Source organism: Mycteria americana, chromosome 6 (genome assembly GCF_035582795.1).
Source record: "Mycteria americana isolate JAX WOST 10 ecotype Jacksonville Zoo and Gardens chromosome 6, USCA_MyAme_1.0, whole genome shotgun sequence".
NCBI lineage: Eukaryota > Metazoa > Chordata > Aves > Ciconiiformes > Ciconiidae > Mycteria > Mycteria americana.
In genome coordinates, this window is record NC_134370.1 from 47,663,707 (window position 1) to 47,685,544 (window position 21,838).

Genomic DNA, 21,838 nt, shown 5'->3' on the forward strand with positions numbered 1-21,838 from the left:
CCCCCGCGGGTGGCGGCAGGGAGGGACCCGCTGTCATCCTCGGGGAACCCAGGGCTGAAACAGCCGCACGAGGCCAGGCTCCCTCCAGGCTCTGCCCACGAGGACAGGCAGGAGTAGGACCCTCCCCCCCTCAGCCCAGGGACCAGGGCAGGCTGGCGGGTGCTTCAGCTTCTCTTTATTGATAGACAGTTGTGCTCTACCACCCCAGGGGCCCGTCGGAGTGCAGGGTGAGGGAGAAGGCTCTGGGGGGGAAAACACGACTAACATATGAGACAGTGCTGCAAGGGGGCGCATGGGAAGCTCTGAGCACAGACATGGAGTGCGCTGGGAGCCAACATCCTTCTTCTACCCCCACCCCTGAAAAAAGCAGCTTAGAGAGGGCTGGATTCACCTTGGGTTCTGGCTAGGGCAGCTTCTGGCTGCAGGGAAGGGGGGTGAGTAGCAGCTTGCCTGGAGGGAGGAGGGTTACAGCGCAACCGTTGACTACCTGTCACCACTCCCCTTCCCCATGACCAGGGCAGGGAAAGGGACGTTTCACACCCTGAGGACAGTCACTAGGCTAAGAGGAACCTCCTATACTGACTCCAACATACATCAGGGCAGGACTTCACTACAGGGAGAGGTTTTTAAAAAAAACTAAACACTTCAAGTATATTTCTTTTTTTAGTGATTTAAGGTCTCTTCCCCCTGCTGCTGCTGCACTGGGTGGTGTTTAGCAACCTACATCCACTCTAGGGACAAGGAGAACAGCGCAAGTGATGATGGTCTAACGCGAGGGGAGAGGGGAGCGGAGGGGAAGGGGGAAGGAAGGTGGTTGCTGGTTGGAGTCGGTCATTCAGGGAACAGGCACCACGCGCATGGTGTTGGTGTAGCCAGAGCCAGGGCGCCAGCCAGTCAGTACGATGACCAGATCGCCACTCTTGAAGAAGCCACGTGCTTTGCCTAGGAGAGAAGAGAGGGAGGTGTCAGAGCTCAGGTCCCACTGCCGTCAGCTTGCCGCAGGGGGAACATGGCTTGGCACCCACTTCCCACACCACAGAGGTGCAGGGGGGAGCCTGTCCCACAGCAGCCGCAGCTCTGGCTTGACAGCAAGACCCCATCCTCCTGCTGCCCACTCATCTTGGACCCTTCACCTCTGCTTTGGGCTCCTCTGCGACGCAGAGCTTGAAGTTCAACAACACGGGCTTTGGAGAAGGGCCAGAGAAAGGAGTCACCCCACTCCGGGCTTCTCTTGTCTCTCAAGAGTGATAAGCATCAGGGTTCGAGCACTTACCACATTAAAGCCAACCTGGTTTTCTGCTGGAACCTATTTTAAGGCAGCCGTGACAAACCCACTGTTCCATTTCCCAACTGGATGCAGTTGGGCTTATGCAACTGCCATCCCCTGTTTCCCAATCAGGTACTGTTGCCACACAGGCAGCCAGTTCCTCTTCCCTTTGTCACCAGTCCCCATTGGTAACCCCAAAAGCACCATCTGAGGTGCTCAGGACCACCATGTCCCACCAGATCGTTCCCTAGGTGAGGCTGGAGCAGCGTCACTCACCAACATTCATGCCCAGGTTCACGCGGAGGTCCACATCCTCTGCCCACGCATCATGGGCTGGTTCTTTGCACAGGACCGGGAAGATGCCCCGGTAGAGGTGGGCCTGGCGTGCTGTCTGGTCATTACGGGTCACAGCAATGATGGGAGCCCGCGGGCGGTACCGGGACACCAGGTGTGCTGACCTAGAAGGAAGCCAGACACGAGGTGAAGCACCACATTACAGGCACAGCCGCCCAAGAGCGAGCTAAAGGAAGCTTGTGTACAGCCAGAGGGACACCTCCACTCGCAGCACAAGCAGCAGCAGGGCTTGCCTGTCACCCTGGAGGGCTCCACAAAACCCCTGAAAGGACATAGAGGATGACCACAGGAGATGCTGGCAAGAGCCAAGCTCACCAACGAGCTTGATTCTCTGCTGAATTCCCAGTTAGGCAACTGAGCGGACCACCACCAAAAGCCATCCCTTGGCAACAGTCCCTACTCCAGTCTTGTGGTGAAAATCACCCCACCTCTGAGTTTAGGAAGTGCCATCTGTGTGTTTCAGTCCTGAAAACAAGCCTTTATTTGTCTCTGTTGGTATGTTAAGGCGGCAAGGTGCCATTTATTCTGGCCTCCGCAAGCAGTCCTTGGGCATCTCAGTGGGGGTCCTTGCAAGTTCCCTCTGTTTTGAGGAGCTCCCCTTTATGGGATGGAAAGAGCCTGCACCAGCAGCGCTACCCAAAGCTTGCCAAGGAGGAAGCCATTTGCCTCCCAGCCACATTCACCTGCTGAAGCCAGCAAACAGGCTGGTTCCTCCACACACAGCTCTGCTCTTGTGCCCAACAGGAAGCAAATGCAACTGAGGCCAAAATTTATACCAGGAAGTTGGGCACAGAATCCTTAAAATGCCTTAACATAGCAAGCAGCACACACTGGGTGGGGACTACAGCTTCCCCTTCCCTGGGCACTGCTTACAGAGTGCATCTGCAAATAAATGGAGATTATAAACTGCAAGGCAATGACATTTACAGCTCCATGAGGGTGCCAGTATCTCCACTAGCTTTTGCAGCCTTGTTTAGTGGAGCTAAGCTCAGCAATACTCAGATTGCTGCTTAAAGTAGGCAGTAGCAGTCTGCTTGAAGCACCCAAACACACATGCCAGCTCTCAGACAATCCCTCCCACGTTGTCCAAGAAGCCTCCTGGTAGCTCTAGGAGACCCAGGTACTCAAAGGTTGTAACAGAATCCACAGCTAAAAATATCCAAATATCAGAGTTCAAATCTCTTTAAAAAGGTCAAGTGTAAGACTGGAACCTTTTACAAAGAAACATTAGAAGCATGAGGGTATCCAGAAACTCAGTGCTTATAGTCACTCCTCATCTCTGCAGAAAGTGGCTGCTTCAAATCATTTTAAGCTGTAAATTTGGGTGAAGGATTCACTGATGGTCCAGTTCTTCAGGTAGACCATGCCCAGCGCATATAATCACATCTCTGCTGCTGCACTATTTCTTTGTCCAAATCCAGTGCAAGAAATTCAGATTCTCTTCCAGAAAGCAGTCTGAGACTTATGGTTGGATGTGCTTTGAGGGTGGGTAGCCTAGTTCCTCTAGATGGAAAAGCTGATCAGCAAGGCTTCAGCTTCCTCTCCAACAAGTGGAAGAGTCTCTACTCAGTGGTTGTCACCGTCGCTGGACAAAAATCCCAAACTATATAGTTCCAGCACATCTGCATTGCTGTCTCTCACCTGCAGCCAAGGCACTGAGCTCACCTGCGAGTGGAGGCAGCACTTGGCTGCTGGGTGCCTGCCAGATGTCTGCCTGTTCAGTGAGATTACTCACAGGCAGGCATAAGGAAGCCTGTAAGAGGGAATTTCCAAGGCTTTCAGTTTTCCTGCCTAACAATTCTAGGCTAAGCAGTCCCTCTTCGCCCCTCAGGCTTAGGCAAGCAGGGCTGATGCCTGAAAGGTTCAGCAAGGGACCTATAGCTTGGATGCTACTATGAAAGGCCAAGGCCTCGATTTAAAAAAAAAAAAAAAAAAAAATTCTGCATCCACTGAACTTCTGCCTTACTGTTAAATCAAGGATTTCTTGCCAAGAAGTTCGAATCAAAGCTGCAACACTTTCTTTCCCTTGACTCTTCCAGCCAGTACTGCTGGCAGAGATGCCATTCGCAACAGCAAAGGGAGGCAGGGCTCAGTGCTGATGCCACGCTGGCAGAGGCAGGCTGAGGAACTCTGAGGTTATGTATGCGCAGATGTTTGAGATGTCTGCCCATCTCCCGAGGAACCGGCACTGCAGGCAGGTGGCCTGGGCTCTCAGTCGCTGCCAACACCTGGGCTTCACTGTTAAAGCTCTAGTCTTTCAAAGCCAGCTTTTTGCGAGTCTCCTTCCCCCACCCTGTCACAAAGTGGGCTTGACCTGAGGGAACCTGTCACCTCCTACCTTCCAGACTTGGTGAGGACAATAATGGCCCCGCTGCAGCACTTGAAGGACGCTTCCACAGCGCCAACAGCAGCGGCCTCCGTGGGATCACAGTTCAGGGAAGTCAGACGACGCAGTTCCTCAAACAACTGCCTGTGAAAGATGGCGGCTTCGGCCTCCCGGGCAATCTATAAGAGCAACACGCGTTCGGGAAGACAACACCCACATCAGTCGCTCAGGGTGGCACAGGGTAAGGTGAGGTGCTCTATCAGCAAGGTGTCACACAAATACCATCAGCTTTTGACATTAAGAGTTACCAATTAGCAAGCCCAGATTTAGTTCAACATAGTGGGGTGATGGTCACAACACTCAGCCACCCAAACAGCACAGCCTTAGAGAGGAACCATTCGATTCTCAAGGTTTCTTTTCTGAATTGGTGGCACCTACTGAGTCACCTCACCCTGCCGAGTCCACACTCAGGTGACATTCATGCCAACTGCCAGGCACTCTCGCTCTGCTCCTGCCTACCTGGAGTCCCTCCCTGCCAGAGATGAACTCAACTCAGACTGCAGCAGTTATGCAAGGCTGACACTGTAGCAGCAAGCTGCTTGCTAAATATTTGCAGTGTTAGAACGGAGCGGGTTTTTACTCATGGAAACAACTGGCACCAAGCCCCCTCTCTGAGCCCTACCTGCCAGACTCGGTCAGAACTATCAGGGCTGGAGCTAAGCACTTAAAAGAGGCCTCCACTGCGCCTACTGCCATGGCATCAGCAGGGTCCCTGTTGTTAACATTGAGGCGGAAAATTTCTTCGAACAGCTGACGATGAAACATTGCAGCCTCAGCCTCACGAGCGATCTGCAGGCCCGAGTAAGAGGAAAGGAGGAGAAAAGAGGAAAGAAAAGAAGGAAAGATATACCAGAGTAACATAAGATCACGTTAATTTGCTTAATTATCATAGTAATGCATGCAAGAGTATATTAAAAGTCAGGCTGTGAAACTCTTCTTGGCTCTCAGGTTGTGAGTTTTCTGAATGCAACCCCAGTCTAACATGCCACAGCCACAGTGGCTGGTCCACCATGCCGTTTTAACTGGCAGGCCCTGGGTTACTGGGCAGGCATTTCAAAGGTGGCATTCTTGCTATATTTTGGAGTCCTTTCAGAGCAGCCAAACGCAGATTGCTTTTCAAGGACCAGAGCAAGCCAGCTTAGAGTCAGACCATGCTTTGTTGCGGCTGCTTGTTCCTTCCTTGAGAGATTCTCAGGCCACCTACCAGCCTGCTGATGGTCCTGCCTGCAATTCCTCAGGAGGAAATCTCTGTAGCTCCATATCCCCCTTCATACTCTCCCAACACCGCACAGCACTGCTGGAACAGTCTTCATGGAGCCAACATGCAAGCAATGCACTTTCAACATCACCCCTGAAGTTGGGAGACTGTCTCTCGGCTTCATTAGATTCAGTTTAACTTGAGAGCCAGTAAAGATTCAGTTTAACTTGAGAGCCAAAAGTTTCACCTCCAAGTGCTACACCAACTTCCCTTTCAGTAATAGAGAAGTAAGTAGGAACAAGTCTTCCTTACAGGGTTGTCACAACATGTCTGTTGGTGTGGTTGTACAGTGCCAGACTTGGACAGGTGAGAGGTACAGAGGCACAACTAAGGGCTTCCTGTTCAGGCTAAGCATTTACAACACATTCAGTAATCTATTCATCCCAGTGTGCTGGGAATCACTCACATTTAAAGACAATTCTCATCTCAGAAGGCTGCATTAGCCCCTGACAACCCGATAAAGAAGGCTTGCAGAGGCTAGAAAAGCATGCAAAGGTTGATCATCCTTTCAAGGATAACTTCATCCAGTTACTCCAGAAAGTGAGCAGCTGCTACACAAAGCATGACGAGTTGATGTTTAAGCAGAGACTGAAGTGCCGTTATAGTGAAAGCTTTGTAGTTAGAACCCTTCCAAATAAGAATTTTGCTACTCTAGGGTTAATGAATGTGACGCTAGGAATTATCCCTCTTCCACAGATATCAGTTTAAGACAAAGTAGTTAAGTATCTTATGTCTAAAAATAACAGGACACATGACAGGCAGGAACAGCAGTCCAGTGCCAACTCTGGTCCTAAAGCAGTCAGTTTTGTTACTGCTGCCTTTGCACTTGCTGTTAGATAAAATGGAAGTATTTGCCTCAAAACACTTACTCCAAACACAAGACCTGGTAGCCAGGCAGTTTATCTTCAGCCCCTGGTCAAAAGGCAGGCAGCTCTGTGTTACACACAGAGTGAACCTGAGTTTAGAGGTAAGCCTGCATTCCCCAGTTGTAAGAGAATATGTGTACACATGTGTCTGCTTTGACAGTGGCTGCAGAAGGGCACAGCAATTCTTAACTCCACATCACAGCTGGCTTTACTCATACAGAAATGGCTAGAGGGTTTCCAGTTGGTACGCAGGTAAAGATACAAGGGTGGACGTGAAAGAAAGGAAAATGGAACAGCTATTTAAACCTTGGTCCCATTAGACAGCATGGCCAGGGCAGTATTTGAAGACAACTGTGGATCATGGACTGGCATTGGAAGGAAGCCCACTTCCACAAGCAGAAAATAGCTTCCCCAATATTTGGAATCTTGCTACTAAACTCGAGGCACATGGCATTTTTGTCACAGAGATTGCCAGCTACTGAAGAGCAAGCTTGTGTCTACGAGGCTAGCTGGAAAGGTATTGCTAAGCAAAACCACTCCAGAGTCCCAGCAAAGCTGCTGGGACAGGTCAGGGACAGACAGGTCAAGTCTTTTAGAGAGGTGCAAGGATACTACGTAGCACAGACCCTGATCGTTCTCAGCATCATAGCCCACATTTGCTGTCTGCACCTCACTACAGAGGGAGCTTTACTTGGAATACTCCTGTAGCAGCACTGGATAAACAAATATATAAACCCAAACTGATACCAATCTCAGGCCAGGGAATGCATACAGAAGCCACTCTTTACCAGAGGTAAGGCACTCTCTCCCTGCTGCGACTGCTTGGCCACTTCAAATGTAAATATTCATCTGCTCTGGCCATGCTGCAGATTTTCAGACCATGGTTATTCAGGGCACTATTGCTAGGCAGGGCTTCTCTTGACTAACACCAAGTGAATTAGCTCAGATGAAAGATCCTTATTGTAGGGGGACATGCTCCTACCATCAGAGTTGGCACCTTGCTGCCTGTGACATATTACATTAAGTAAAGTGAATCTGTATTTTCTCCTCTGCACAGAGGGTTAAAACCTTCAGTATTTCTGCAGGGGCCTGGCAGAATGAACACCACTATTTCCAGGTCTGCAGGAAGAGGGAAGCACATGCAACAGATCCTGAGCTCAGGCTACAGGTACAATACAACCTGCCTGAGTAAGAATTAATGCCAGAATGGAAAGCCAGGTGTAAGGTTTGCTGCAGCAAGTTTCCAACTCTTGCTAGAAAGTCAATCCTCGTGATTTATGGGGTGAAAACTGAGGAAGAACCTTTTAGGTGTGAGGTTAGTATTCAGCCTGTAAACCAGCAGTCACTGCCCAGTAATCATCACATCGTATTTTGCATTTGCCACATGCAAAAAACACCAATCCATATTGACCAGATAAAGGTAAAAGATATTTACATAATGCACTGCAAACAAACACTAGCTGAGTTGATTAATCTATATAACCGGAATTGCAAATAAAACTGGCAAGAGTTATAACTGGTGAGAGTTATCACTGCTGTGATTCACAGCACTGGTGACTGGGAAGAAGCAACACTTGTAGGTACTTGACATCAGGCTTTTTATCAGCTGAAATGCAAGCTGGGTGAACTCAAAGCAGAGCAGAGGTTTCTGGCAGTTCAGGCATGTAAAAATATGGTGCTGTCAGTACTCATGCAACAAACACCCCCAACACCAAGCACACCAGGTGCTGAATGCAACAGCACTGCAAGTCAGACTCACAAGCCTCCCCCACTCCCCTCAAGGACAAGTCAGCCAATACCTTTCATTATCTAGAGATAAACTGCTTAAGCAGCTCATTGACCTTGAAGAAGTTCAAGGCATTTAATATGCCAAAACAAATAGAGCATTTGGAGAAACTCCTACCAAGGTAACAGCAAAAACCCCTTTACCCTGGCCTAAACAAAAATTAATATAAGAAATCTGAAGTTTTAGATTTCAGAGCACTGCAGAGCAGTTCTCAGCTCTGTCCGACAATAGTTTGGAGCACACTAAGTGAGGTTTCAGGCCCTCAGGACCATGCTCGGTAAAGAAACACCCACAGGAGTGCGAACAAAGAAATCACTAGTTTGGACTGCTAGGTGCTGCCACCTAGCACCAGACACATTTAGATCTTCAGATGTCTGGCTCAGATGGAAGATGCAGGGCAAGAAGAGTACTGCTACTTTCACCTGTGGGACAGGCCCCTCATCAGAGCAAAGGCAGTACTCACAGCATGCTGCATGCGCACAGCCTCAAGCGGGTAGTCTCCCTTGGCAGTCTCTCCAGAGAGCATGATGCAGTCCGCTCCATCCAGGACAGCATTAGCAACATCACTGCCCTCGGCACGGGTCGGGCGAGGTTTCTTGATCATGCTTTCCAGCATCTGGAAGAGAACAAATCCAAAGAAATCAAGACACTGCAGAAGGAACCAGCTGCTTTTTCACTAGGGCACTTCAATATACTTTATAGGTAGGGCAGAAGACAGGATGCAGCCCAAGGACTCTATGAAAAGAGTTCTCCCGTGGGTACACAATGGAGAGGGGCCTGGTCCCTCAGCAGCTTTGAATTAAAGCATCTACAGAGAGAAAAACAACCCGTTTCCTTTTGTACCCGTTCTACATTTACTCCTTTTCCAGGGAGATTTAACCCACACATCACAGACACAGTATTCTGACTTTCCAATTTAACTTTTCAGCACAGGGCTTGGTCCAAGGAACTCAGAGCTCTTTAGAGCAGAGTATTGCATTAAACATCTTTACGGAAAGCTCAAATCCAACCACATGTTCCCAAATTACCATCTAGGGGTTTGGTTTTTTCATCTAGAAATAGGTAAACAGCAAGGTCTGCACCAACTAACATCATCTTCATCCAACACAAGGTTGGAAATTCTTTATATAATACGTACAGGCTAGTAAACTCAGAACAGCTAACACCACCAGCCTCCTAAGCACCCACTCTGAAGAGAGCAGAAAACAGGACAGCTTTCCATGAGGTCAGTTCTTCCTACCCTCTTCTCCCAGAAGCTAGTATATATAACTCCACACACCAAAGCCTGGCCAGCTCTCCTATATTCCTCAGGTGCTCAGCTTTCTCCCCGCTGCAGCTCACCACTGGCCAAACATCACTCATTTCCTCATGAAACACCGCCTGAGGCAGCATTTCAGTTGCAATATAGGAAAAGGAAGGAGCATATGCCACTGTAAATCCAGAACCTTGTCTGATGACTACTGTCTACAGATGGTTTTCGTTTCCACAGCCTGTGCGCAGAGCAGGCACAGCCAGGAAACCAGTCCTCCCAGTGCCCAAGGACTGTCCACACATGATCCCTACTAGAACCAGTTAAGCTGAGCATCAGCTCTCCCTCCCTCACTAGCAGCTCCCAGAATAATATGGAGATGGATCTTTTACTCAGTTCCTTCTGATGCTGCAGCGTGGGTGCATCTTCTAAGATACCTGGGAACCTTAGTAAGTCTTCTCAGTTAGACACAGATGTGCAGCTACTAGATGCCAAGGCAAAGCATACACATTTTTTTCCCAAAATTTGTTCAGTCAGCCCAAAAGGCTCATAGTGCATGAAGTTTTGAGGGGTAAAACCTTCAGCAGCCACACAAGAGGTCCTGCAACCTTACTGGGGAAGATCCCAAACACATCTTGAAAGAATTGCCTCAAGATGAGCCTTTCAGCTATGAGCAAAATCTCTTTGCTCTTGGCATCTCACTCTCTAGTGAACGCCATCAAGCCACAACAGCTACTGATGTTCACAGCCTACCAGGCTCTGGCAATTACGAGCTAGCATTGTGTTTCAAGTTACCTGAGTGGCACAGATGATGGGTTTGCCAGCCCTGTTGCAGCGCCCAATCATCATCTTCTGGGCAAGGAAGACTTTTTCAGCAGGGATCTCGATTCCCAGGTCACCACGGGCCACCATAATGCCATCGCTGGCCTCCATGATCTCATCAAACCTGACAGAAAGAGGTTTGTTAACCCATTTGTTCTGCAAAGCACGTTCCCTTCTGTTCTGTCCTCCCCCTCTGAAAGGGAGCATTGCTCTGGAGCACGATATGCAGCTATGCTGTCGGCACACAGGCTTTCCACATGCCATTTTGGTATCCTGTAATGCCAAGGTAGGAGGAAGAAAAACAAGACCAAGTCACAGCACAGTGCTAGATAAAGCTTTCTAAAGCTATACAAAGACAAATCGAGGGGATTGTGAGTTGATCTGAGATATTTTAGTCTGCTAGTTTGTCACAGACTTGGAGATTCCCATGCATTAGGCTCACTGATTTGCATCCAGAACAGCAAGTTTACTCAAGTTTGAACTCACACTTGCTACAAAAAATATTGCAGATTTTTCAAGGATGCAGGGAGATTGTGACACTGTCCCCACAAGCTCAGGGCGTGACAGTTACACAACCCACTGTTCATACCACAGCTACATCAAGTCCCAAGCACATGGCATTAACTTACTGCTTGCACTACCACCCTGTTACTCAGACTGTTAGGTTCGCTGCTGCCAGCAAGCCAGAGACCAGGAGTCCTGACTACAGCGTGAAGGGGCTGTGTTCTTCTGTTGATACAGGGTGACAAACCTGAAGTGTCACCTGAACAAAGCTCACCTGCGCACACCCTCATGGTTCTCGATCTTGCTGATTATCTTGATGTTCTTTCCCTTCTCCCCTAGGACTTTCCTGACTGCATGGACATCAGCAGCTTTGCGGATGAAGGAAGCAAACACCATATCCACGTTCTGCTCCACACCAAATTTTAGGTCCTGAATGTCCTTTTCAGAGACCGCAGGCAGGTCAACTGCAGCACCAGGCAGGTTCACTCCCTTCTTGCTGCCGAGCATGCCGCCATTCTCAATCTCCGTCATGACATAATCCTTGCCTGAAACAGATGTATTCCCATGTCAGTGTTTACCAGAAACTCCCCACTGCCAGCTCCCACACCACCTCCCTGCCTGAGAACAGCAGCGCCAACAGCGACCGCCCATGATAAAAGCACATTACCACTCTCTTCAGCAATTTATGTAACACATAAGCTTGCAGTTTACCCATGGGAGCTCAAAAGACTGGTTTAAAACCACTTCCATGCTGTTCTTGGAGAAGATGGTATTTGTTCCTTGCAGAAGGTTGGGACTGCCTCCCCAAAAAAGCCACCAGGTTGCATTTCTGCACACAGGAGCCCTGGAATACCAAACTGAGCACCCCAAAAGCCTCACCTCCATCTCCCTACACAGTCTGGGATTACAGACAATACCCTGAGGCTAGAGCAGTTTAGGAAGCTCTATGAAGGAAGTATTGTGGAACTGACCTTGCCCCTACATTACCTGTTGAAGCTAGTTCTGTCTCTAACCACAAAACTCAAGGTTTACGCTGTAAAACGTGTTAAACCCTGCATTAAAAGTATGAATTAGCCTGGCTAAAGTATGAATTATCTAAACAGGCTTTGATCATGAGCACTGGTACGTCCCTACCACACATTCACCTTTGAAGAGGGGTTTTATATGATAGCCTAGGGAAACCTAGCTGAAGTTAATTTTTGTAAGCTTGCTAGTTGAAGTAGAGAAAGTTTTGCTCAAAGTCTCACTACAGCATTAAGAACCACATATTCCTTTCTTTAATACACAACTGCAAGCTAAAAACAGTTACTGGAGGGAAAGCACAAATATGTTCCGAGGAAGAAACAAACAGGCGTAGCTGGAACAGTTGTTACACACCTTTCTCCTTAACCAGCAAGGAAATCAGACCATCATCCACATAGATTTTGCTGCCAACTTCTACCACCTTGGTGAGATTCTTATAGTCCACCCACAGCACGTTCTCATCGCAGTTCTCCATGAAGGCATCATCCAGGGTCACTTTGAGTGGTGCACCCTTCTTCAGCTCCACTTCTGCTGTGCCACTCTGCGTGTCAAAATGTGCATTTCAGCAAAACCAGTAAAAACCAGCACACAACCACGTCCCAGCCTCCAGCAGTTCATCAAAACTTTTGTTAGTTGGTTCGTTACCTCATTTCCTAGAGACATTTTTTGTTTCAAAAAGGCCACAGGCATAACATGGTATCTAGTCTCATGCACTGAAAAAAAGTGGGAGGAAAAAAGAGCAACTTACTCCCTTAATGAGTCCAGTTCGGATTTCAGGTCCCTTGGTATCCAGTGCAATAGCCACAGGTCTGTAGGTGATGGGATCAGAAGCAAAGCTCTCTGTAGCTTCTCGCACGTTCTTGATTGTGCCCTCATGATACTGGCAAGGAAAAAGAGATGGAAATGTTCAGGCCATTTCTACTCCACCGCTTATGAAAAAGATCACTATGCACCCCAAACACTGCCCAAGCTGACAACCCTGCTCTCACATTACATTTAATTTCAGTTCTAGCTTGAGAATTCACTTCAGACTGAGCTTCCTGAAAAGCAGAGTGTGAGGATACAAAGGCCTTCCCCACATGAAAGTGGAGTCCAGCAGTTATCTGGCTGTGCCTTCAGTGCCCCCAGTTCTAATCCCAGAAGGACAACTCAAGGAGACAGCCCAGGCACTTGGCTGCAGTGATTTTCCATCAGGACAAACACTTGCCCTTTGAAGATGGCCCACTAACCAACATGTCTTTAGGAAGAACATTTCCAAAAGCTTTGCTGAACACCTGCCTGTTCAACATGGCAAAACATTGGCAGCTGGATGATTATGTGCATGGAAAGATTCCTGAGTGCCAGAAGAATGTCACAGCTAAGCAACTGCCACACATCCTCCCTTCAGAGCACAGAAGGGAGGATGCCATTGTCTGCACTGCCCCCACAGACTTCCAGCCTGACCCCTCTTAATCAGTCCCAGAGGCAAGCAGATGGACAAGTTTTTTTATAACTCTTTGGCTTAAACTTCCCCTAAAGATAAAGGATTTGCTAAGAGGATGTTATTCATTTAAGTATTTACATTTTATTTCGAGAGCCAAAGCAGTCACAGCCAGAAGTTCAAGACTCCAGCACCACATGCCTGGCTTCCAAACCTTCACATGTGCAAGAACATTTCACTAACACTGCCGGTTTCAGGACAGGCAGTTCTGTGGGGAAGCTCCTATCCCAACTACCTCCAACAAGCTTCAGATGACCAGCAGATCAGTTTACTTTACTTGCTTAAACAACATTAAGAGATAACCTTGACTGCAAGTTGTGTAACACTTGACAGACGTTTGCAGATAAGAAATACCCTTTCCCCTCTCTGTGCCACAGACAGACAGCATTTGACCTGACTCACCTGGAAACATCCAGCTCCCCCCATACCACCCATCTGCCTCGACACGAGCCCTGCACACCAACTTCAGTATCACAGGGACAATAATCCAGTGCCAGAAAGGTGGGGCTGGAAAAAGCTGTGCTAAAATTCACGTGCATACCCTTGGCCAGAGATACACTGCAACTGCTAACTCTTTAGAGCAGGAAAAATTATTTTGTTTACTGATCGAGTGTGCAAGTTGAGACTGAGAAGGCCCCAATCCCTCCATGCACTGCAGTCTAAATGGATGCAGTACAGAAAACTTGCCTGAATAGCACTATTATGTTTATCTGGTCCCAGTCACATGGGATTTTTCCTTTTTAGTTTGATACTGATGACTAACTGGCTCCTAGGGAGTCTGACTTCCTGAAGAGTTACGTATGCAGAACAGGAATGCAGGCAGAGCTAGAAGTAAAAGCAATTTTTTTTCTTTATAAAAGGGTTGCAGCCAGGTGCTAGAGCACCTCTGTTAAAAGTTGAAGCCCTGTCAAATGCTTTCAGGTGGACACAAGAACTGAAGCACTCATGACAGATGAACACTCTTCACAGCTTCACCAGAAACTGGAGTGTTTTGGAGGAACCAGGAGGGGACTCAAACTTAAGACTGGCTACGGCTGACAGTCAAACTCAACAGGAGATGACAGCAAGACCAGGCTCTGCTGTAATCTAACCTCATCTGTATGAAATGTGCAATTCCACCTTCCCCAAAGCAGAAAGCCACAGTCCCTGTCCTTGACCTCAGCTAACAAGTACACAAACCACAGCAGCAGCTCTGCGGGGCAGTAATGGTGTGAAAATTCCCAGCTTCAGCCTGGCCACCAACTCCCTGCCAAGCCACTCAACCCAAGAGCCACCCAGCTGCAGGATTTGACTACTGAGAGGCAGAGTTATTCCATGCTACCCTTTCTTCAGGCAGATTTTGCTAACTGCAGCCTATGCACCAACACTACCCCAAGGTGTTTAGTCAAGGTCTGATGGTCGTCCACAGTTAAGCATTGGACCTTTCGATTGTGACAGCGCCCTGTGGCCTTTAAAGGCCACGAGGGTGAGAGGCCAAGCTGTTACGCACCGCGAGGCTCATGGTTCAGTAAGTAAAGCCACCTACAGCTGCTACTGGCTACCATCTGACATTTTGAAAGCTGGAGGGCAGCCAGGGTAAAAAAAAACCTCAGCGGGAAGGCTCAGGGTGGCATTCTAGGCAACCTGGAATGGGATCCTTGGCTCCTCCAGTATCGCTGAGGATCTCATCTATTTATATCAATAAGGGCTTGTCTGCCACGAACAGTATCGATTTCTTTTGACCTTAATCTTATAAGCTCACCGCACCACCTCAAGTACCATGGTGCTAACCTCATGACTGCCAGGAACACAACCGGAGCAGCTGGTTAGCCAAGCAAACCCAGGAGTTCAATTCTTTCAACTAGGCACAGTAATTACTTCAAATCACTAACAGTTTTCTTTTGAGACAAGGTTATTCATTGATTGCCTGCTTGCAAAACCCCTAGCAACAAAAGAAGAAGCAAGACGAGCAACCGATAGTTGTGTACTCCTGCAGAGGTGCACAGCAAAACAGGGACAAATTTTCTCGGCTTCTGCTATTAACTGAGAAACAGGAGCTTTGTACAGCAAACGGCAGGACACAAGGAAGAACTGAAGGATTTAATGGCAAGCAGTTGGCACACAAGCGTCAAATATCAGTTACCTGGCTCCCTGGTACAGAGAAGGGCGTGGAACCAACTTGAACTGCTTTCAGAACAGCTCAGAAAGTGCACTGAAGTGTTATCAGCAATTACACAGGCTCAATATGTACAACCAGCATGCTTTCCCCAAAAGCAGAGCTAAGTTTCACCTTCCCACACCAAGGCTGGTCTGGAATAAGCTGGATTTCCCTCTTCCATGAGGGACAGGGTCAGCAGACACACACACACGGCCCAGTTGGGGCCGTATCAGCTCAGACCTCACCCTTACCTCGTGGGTGCCGTGAGAGAAGTTGAGGCGGGCAACATTCATTCCAGATTTAATCATTTCCTTCAGCTTCTCCACCGAGCGGGAGGCTGGGCCTAGGAGGAAGAAACAGTTTGAATATTAACTTCATAAAAATGATGAGATAACCCACACATGCCAGGCTGTTTCATGTAGAAGAGAAAAGGTATAATGGATACAGACTTGCTCAGCGCTGAAGGAGCTCATGTCTACAGTAGCCAAGATTGTTTTAACTTGCCTTGAGGAGTGCAGCAGAACCTAAGCAGTTCCGATTTCCCTGGCTACCAGATTCACTCCTAGCAATAACACAGGTTAGGCAGACATGGGAAAGTCATGTTCTTTCAACACACAAGTTGAGACCTGGCAAGGGATGAAAGCTGAAGCCTTCCCACAATTTCCCTAACAAGTTTCACCAACACACAGGTTCACAGCTGTGATTCTCTCCTATCTAGGAATCACCTACCGATGGTGCAGATGATGCCAGTGTTTCTTGCAATGGTTGGCTCCGAGTCAATGTCCAAGCGGCACATGTGCTCCAAGAAGGTGTCTGCCATGGCAGCATGCAGCTGCTGGGTCTGGATGAAAGCAGTCCCTGCATCATGGTGCTTCGACATCGTCACTGGAATCCTGGGTCTAAAAGACAAGAAAGAGGTGCCAGGTTTAGGAATCAGCCAGACTTGCTCATCAAGCAGAGACACCAACACACCCACGTGATGAATATGGAGGTAACAAGAAAGCTGCTACTGGGTCAAGCTATCATTATGTTCCTACTTGAGAGTCTTAGATACAGGCAAGACACACTTCTATTTCCATGTCATCCCCCACGTACGCCACCCAAAGCTCACCTGCCTTCTATGCAGATGTTCCCTTCATAGCTTCTCTTCATTGCCAGTCTTCCCTTGGAGCTACACAACGCAACAAAATTCAAGCACTTGAGTGTGCAGGCAGAGATTCTGCCTCCTCCCTCCCAGCTCTTGAGTCATTTCTCCTACAGGCCTCGACTGCGTTTCCCATCACAACTGGGGACTGGGGCAGCTTGGCGCTAGCGTGACTGCAGACACGCTCTTACGCGGGCAATCTTCTGCTGAGAAGCACCTAATCATGGCAGTCCACCTAAGCTTAAAACCCATCCTTTAAGCCTGTACAAGCAAGTAGACTTGAGTTGATTAAACACAACACCTTAGCAGAGAACATGTAAAAGACTGAAGATTTCTTTAATATGCTCAAGGTCCTTCTTCAAACCAAAGACGCTGCGGATCTACCCTGTCCCCCCCTGCATTCCCCCTCACCCAGGGCAGCAGAAAACCACCACAAGGTTTAAAACTGGTTATTTTTTTCCAAAGTCTGGATAAAAAAAAACCTCTCTGAAGTCAGGCTGCTTGCCTCTACAGGACTACAGCATCCCCACACAGCAGGAACAGCCCTCAATCCCAAGAAGCAGCTGAACTGAAGCTTAACTGTCCACTGGGATGGGAGGACACTCATTTCCCAGCAGTGCTGGTTCCCCCAGGCATTTCTAATTGCACACCTCAAGCCACACCACAATAATTTTGTTCTCAAGTAGCAGATTTTGTTCTCAAGTAGCAGTGGCGGCTAAAAGCTGTTTGTCCTCTTCAACCTGCCCAGGCTAGATTGCTCGCATTCAAAAAGCCTCCGGTAAGAGAGTGATGCAAGGTGGTGGCTACTGGCATGGGCAGATCACTAGTTTTGACTTCATACAGTGGTTTTACTTCAAACTTCATCTCCTGGGCATGCAGGGGATATTCAAAGCAGGCTGCTCTTTCAGCATAAGCTGCCTTCATCTATAAGATATGCTTTTAGCGTGGCACTCATAGAAACACTGGCTGCTGCTCAGCTAAAGGCAGGGATAGAGCAGGGGTTTTGTTCTGCCTGCTCCAAGCATATTAAAAAAAACCCCAATAAATCACAAAATGGTGTTAGCTGCACACACCAGCTAGTTCAGTGTATTCAGCTTTGAAACAGAGGCACTAATAAACCCGAAAGCTGTGTCAAAGCTAGCAGGGCTGACCAGAACGAAGCCATGCCTCTAAGGAACAGGCAGGGAGATCCCCTGCCAGCCTGCCATGTGCCCACCGCAGAGGCTCCATTCACGCTGAAGCTCCTCCCCTCGGCCACTTCTGCTCTGCAGACCTTCCCCACGTACGTGCAGATCGTGCAGATCGTCTCACAGGCAGCCCTGACTCACCATCGCCTCGTTCCCATGCGGCATAAAAGAGTCAGGCCAGCAAAAACCATAATTTATGCTGGCAAAGTCTCCTTTCCCTCAGCCCTGCCAGAAGCTGCTGATTCACTGGAGTCAGTACAAGAAGGTCTGCCCACATAAAAAGCCCAACAAAGTCCCCTTATTACAGGAAAACCCACTGGTCAGCCCTGAAACATTGTGTTTTAGCCCTCTAACACTTGCTGCTGCATCCTCCAACACCTGCGGAGCAGCGCCAGCTTCTCTAGATGCCAAAAAAGAATAAGCCTTTGCTGGGAAATCACCTCCACACAAACACAGGCAAGTGGGTCTGCACAGCTTCTGGGAACAAGAGGAAAACAAAACAATGGGATCCCGAGATGGAAACTACATCCAGAACATGACTTGGAAGTTTTTAAAAATAGGCAGGTCAGTTCTCCCTATCTCATGGAAATCCCACACCCACTCAAGTCATTTGCAAATACAATTTTAAACCCCTTAAAGTCTTTATAAATATATAAAGAGAAAGGAAAATTAAGTTCGCAGTCAGAATCCCCTTCACAAGATTTTCCAGCAGTTCAGTGAGCTCGGAAAAATTAACTAGAGACACTGTGACCTTGTCCAGGGGCGAGAGCAGAAACGCAGCAGCCAAAAAGTATCCCAAATACCCATCTGCCCGCAGCAATGTGCCCCGTTACCAACAAGCCTCACTTTTTATTACTTCCTCCTGCCTCCCATTACCGTGTATTTACAAAGCATCAACTGAATTCTACTAAATATAACAGGAATGCCTGGCATTTCCCACTACTCCAGACTTGCTTTTTTTAAAATTCAAACAGAGGAGCAGGCACTTCAAAGATGCCCAAAGACATGGAGCACTCAGTCTGGGTTTAGTGAGGAAGCAAAACCTGCATGTTTCCAGCACTGAATAAATCTGAATTTCTTCCTCAAGGAATAATGATTAAATCCCCAAGTTTATTACTCAGGCTGCCTGTGCTTCAGGCAGGGCGTCCCAAAGATGTCTGGTATCTCCCCAGCTCTTGAATATTCTAGAAAGAGCCGTTTGAGGTCAGGATGACTGGTTTTGCAGTAGTGAGGTGACTAACTCCAGCCAGCTCATCCTGCGGTCAGCTGAGAGAAACCCTAAATGCACAGCACCTCCAGATCTGCCCTCGGGGACAGAGAAAGGAGAGGCAACAGCAATCCCCACCCCAGCAATCCCCACTCTGGGACAAGCCTTTGCTGTTCTCAGTGACAAATGGAAGAGGAAACTGCAGTGGCAAGGCCTTGCAGGGACTATCCTCAGGCAGGATCAGTGCTAACCACTGCCACACTGGACAAAGATATTTTACAGCCTGTAAAAGTTGCAGGCAGGCAGTAGGGAGGCTCATGGCGGGTGACGATTCAGGTTTTATTGGTCAGCCTCACTTACACAACATCACTGACGCTGTAGAACATGGCTGCTCATGCCGTGTCCCTGGCCAGAGGCAGAAATGGTTTGAGTTAGTACTTCTATTTGAGAAGGGCTGGGTTATGAAACCGGACAGGCCTTCACATTCCCAAAAACAGCCCAGAAAAACATCAGCTTTGTTCATTCCAGAAGCTAAAGGCACTCAACAACAAAAAAATCCAGCTCTGCGGTGAAGGAGGCTTTTAATACAGCCTGTCAACCCCTCTTCCAGAGAGGGAGGACAACACATTCTTCCCCCAGTGGCTGCTGCAGGAGGTGGCATCACACCGTTACGTAAGTACAAGATGGCCACCCCAAAATGTCATCTCTTTTCTGCAATGCTGGACAGGACCCAGAAGCTACCACCTGCTCCCAGCTGGCATATGCTCTCCCCAGCAGCGAGACGCAGCTCTGCGGGAGGAGAGACCCACAACTCCGCAACGGAGATGCCTCTCCAGCTTTTTGACAAACAAGTTATGGGGGCTGGGAAGGTCAGCCCAGCCCGCGTGGCACTGGGCAACATCAGTACTTTCCCTGCGTGCAGATGGATTAGCCTTGCCTGCCCTCCCTGGAGGGCAAAGGCATACAGGAGGCTTAAAAAAATCAAGCAAGTCGAGATGATGAGCAGAGCATCAGACATTTGGCGATGAGAAAGACTTATCTCGAGGGTATCTGTAGTGTGGGCACACCTACCGACTTAATCTTGCAGCATGTTGCTCTGACACAGGACAAGGAGCCTTTCAGCCTGGCCCCACACCAGCAGAAACCACCTAGCTGCCTTCAAGGAAACTAAAAATATTTTCTGCATTATAAAAGAAAAGTTTTGTTTTGTTTTTTTTTTTAAACGTAAATATAACTCTAGGTGGAAGTATAGATCCCTCTGCTGCATCCCCAGCTCCAGGATGTAGATTTGCCGCACGCCCAGCTGTGGGCAGCAGCGACAAGGTACTGCAGCCCCATTCCCTACGTGCCATCCATCACCACACGCTGCAGCACCGCATGCTGCAGCGGCCACGGCACCATCTTCCCTCTAGGGAGAACAATGGCTTCCGGCCAGGCAGGAGATAAAGGACTAGCACGTGGTCCAGCCAGCCTGAGAAACGTTTTGTTTGTATTAAATTAAATTCTCAGCTCAGCGCGTGGAAAGGGAATTAACACTGGTATTGGATCACCCCAGCTAACGCAAATAAATTAAGGTTTTTGTAAAATTTACGACTTTGGGCGGTTAAAGAAGTAGGTAGTCAAGAAAAACGCAGGCTGCTCAAGCAACGGGCCCACAGGTAGCGCCACACTCTCCGCAAGCTCGTTATCTAGTGAAAGTAAAGTTTCTCGGAAGGGTTTCGCAGGCAAGAGTCCCCGCTTCAAACACGTGGCTCGCAGCAGATCTTCCTGCCTCGGCAGAAAAGGCCTTTGTTAATCTGGTCACGGTTTGGAAATGAGGTGGCATCAGCATGACCCATTAGGCCACCAAACTTTAACTCCTCTAAATTAGCCTTAATTTGGCTTTATAAATGGGATATCGGGCATAAAATTATGTGCTTAGGACTGATTTTTTTTTTTTAATTAAGCACTCCTAGTTGCACAAGCCTTCGAGTTTCCCTGGAGGTATCTGGGTAACCAAAACCCTTTGTCATCCAAACTTTAGGCCAAGGCAAGTCACGATTAGCAGCAGCCCTTTACAGGAGCAGGCGGTAGCCAGAAAGTTAAGACATTAACATCACAAAAACCTCCGTGAAACACTGATTTTTGTTAACCTGGGCCTGGCCGATAACTAGTTGCCTTATCAGAACAAAGCAGGTTTTTAGGGCTTGCTGTCTACTTTTATTAATCTGAGGAGACAGTGGGGAGGTTGCCATTGTCCGCCGACAAAAGCACTATTCATGCCCAGCTGGCCCTGCAAAGAGGGTTTAAACACGTTTCAAAGGCTTTCACAGTTCAAGAGACTGTCCAAATCAATTGAACGTGTTTAGGCAGGCATAATTACAGAGAAAATTAATTCAGAAGGGACCTTCACTTCCGAGGAGGTGGGGAATAAAGAGGCTGCAGCATCGCTGGTGAGTTTAGCGAGCCGTACGCTGATTTAAGCTAATGCCCTTCAGAGGATCGCCGCAGCTCTGCCGTAAGTGCAGGCAGAGAGAGGGAGGGCTAAGGGGGAGCCGGCAAAGCGCTTCGCTCCGTCTCGATCTGGCCCAGCCTCCCAGAAGACTCCGGTCCAGCCCCAGCCATCAGGAAACCGGGCGAGATGTTGCAACCCGGACCCCGCGCTCCGTTTTACCGCACCGCTGTGGGGCACAGGCTTTCCCCCCCGCCTCCCCGGTACCTCGCCTCAAGGACCGACACCCCCACTCCCACCGAGGGCGGCGGTGCCCGGAGAGCGGCTGCGAGCGGGATGCTCCGAGCGGGGCTGGGCGGGACAGCGCCCGCCACGTGCTCGGCCCCGCGAGCCCCCCGCACGCGCGACACCCCCACCTTCCCAGGGGGCACCGCGGCCGCGGTGTCTCTCTCCCCCCCCCCAACCGCCGCCTGAGGGATACCCTCGCCCGAGGGCGGGCCCAGGGACGATGGCGGCGGCGGCGGCTGCTGCTGCTGCGGCAGCGGGTACCGCTGCTCGCTCGCCGCGGCCGCCGCCCGCTGGCCCTCAGGCCGCCGTTACCTGCCGCCGCCCAGCCTCGGCCCGCGCCCTTCCTCTCCGAGAGCCGCCGCTCCTCTGGGCACCGCCCCGCCGCCCCGCCAAGGTGATCCCGGCCGGCCGCAGCACCGCCTCCCTCTCCCTTCCCCCCTGCGGATCCC

At 49.2% G+C, this 21,838-nt stretch overlaps 1 protein-coding gene across 3 annotated transcripts; it reads right to left on the bottom strand.

The window, feature by feature from the left end:
* Nucleotides 1-158: 158 nt before the first annotated feature.
* On the bottom strand, nt 159-21,838 carry PKM (pyruvate kinase M1/2). Of its 3 annotated transcripts, XM_075505590.1 has the most exons (12): nt 21,702-21,770; nt 16,244-16,303; nt 15,862-16,031; nt 15,384-15,475; nt 12,264-12,395; nt 11,870-12,056; nt 10,767-11,037; nt 9,962-10,112; nt 8,381-8,533; nt 4,630-4,796; nt 1,544-1,725; nt 159-942 (listed from the first exon to the last, which is right to left on the bottom strand). In XM_075505590.1, the coding sequence occupies exons 2-12, from the start codon at nt 16,282-16,284 to the stop codon at nt 836-838; spliced, it is 1,653 nt and encodes a 550-aa protein (XP_075361705.1). In that variant the 5' UTR covers nt 16,285-16,303; nt 21,702-21,770; the 3' UTR covers nt 159-835. The 3 variants fall into 3 exon arrangements, with proteins under 3 accessions (XP_075361705.1, XP_075361706.1, XP_075361704.1); XM_075505591.1 differs by lacking the exons at nt 4,630-4,796; nt 16,244-16,303 and adding an exon at nt 3,960-4,126 and having other exon boundaries at nt 21,702-21,838; XM_075505589.1 differs by lacking the exons at nt 4,630-4,796; nt 21,702-21,770 and adding an exon at nt 3,960-4,126 and having other exon boundaries at nt 16,244-16,265.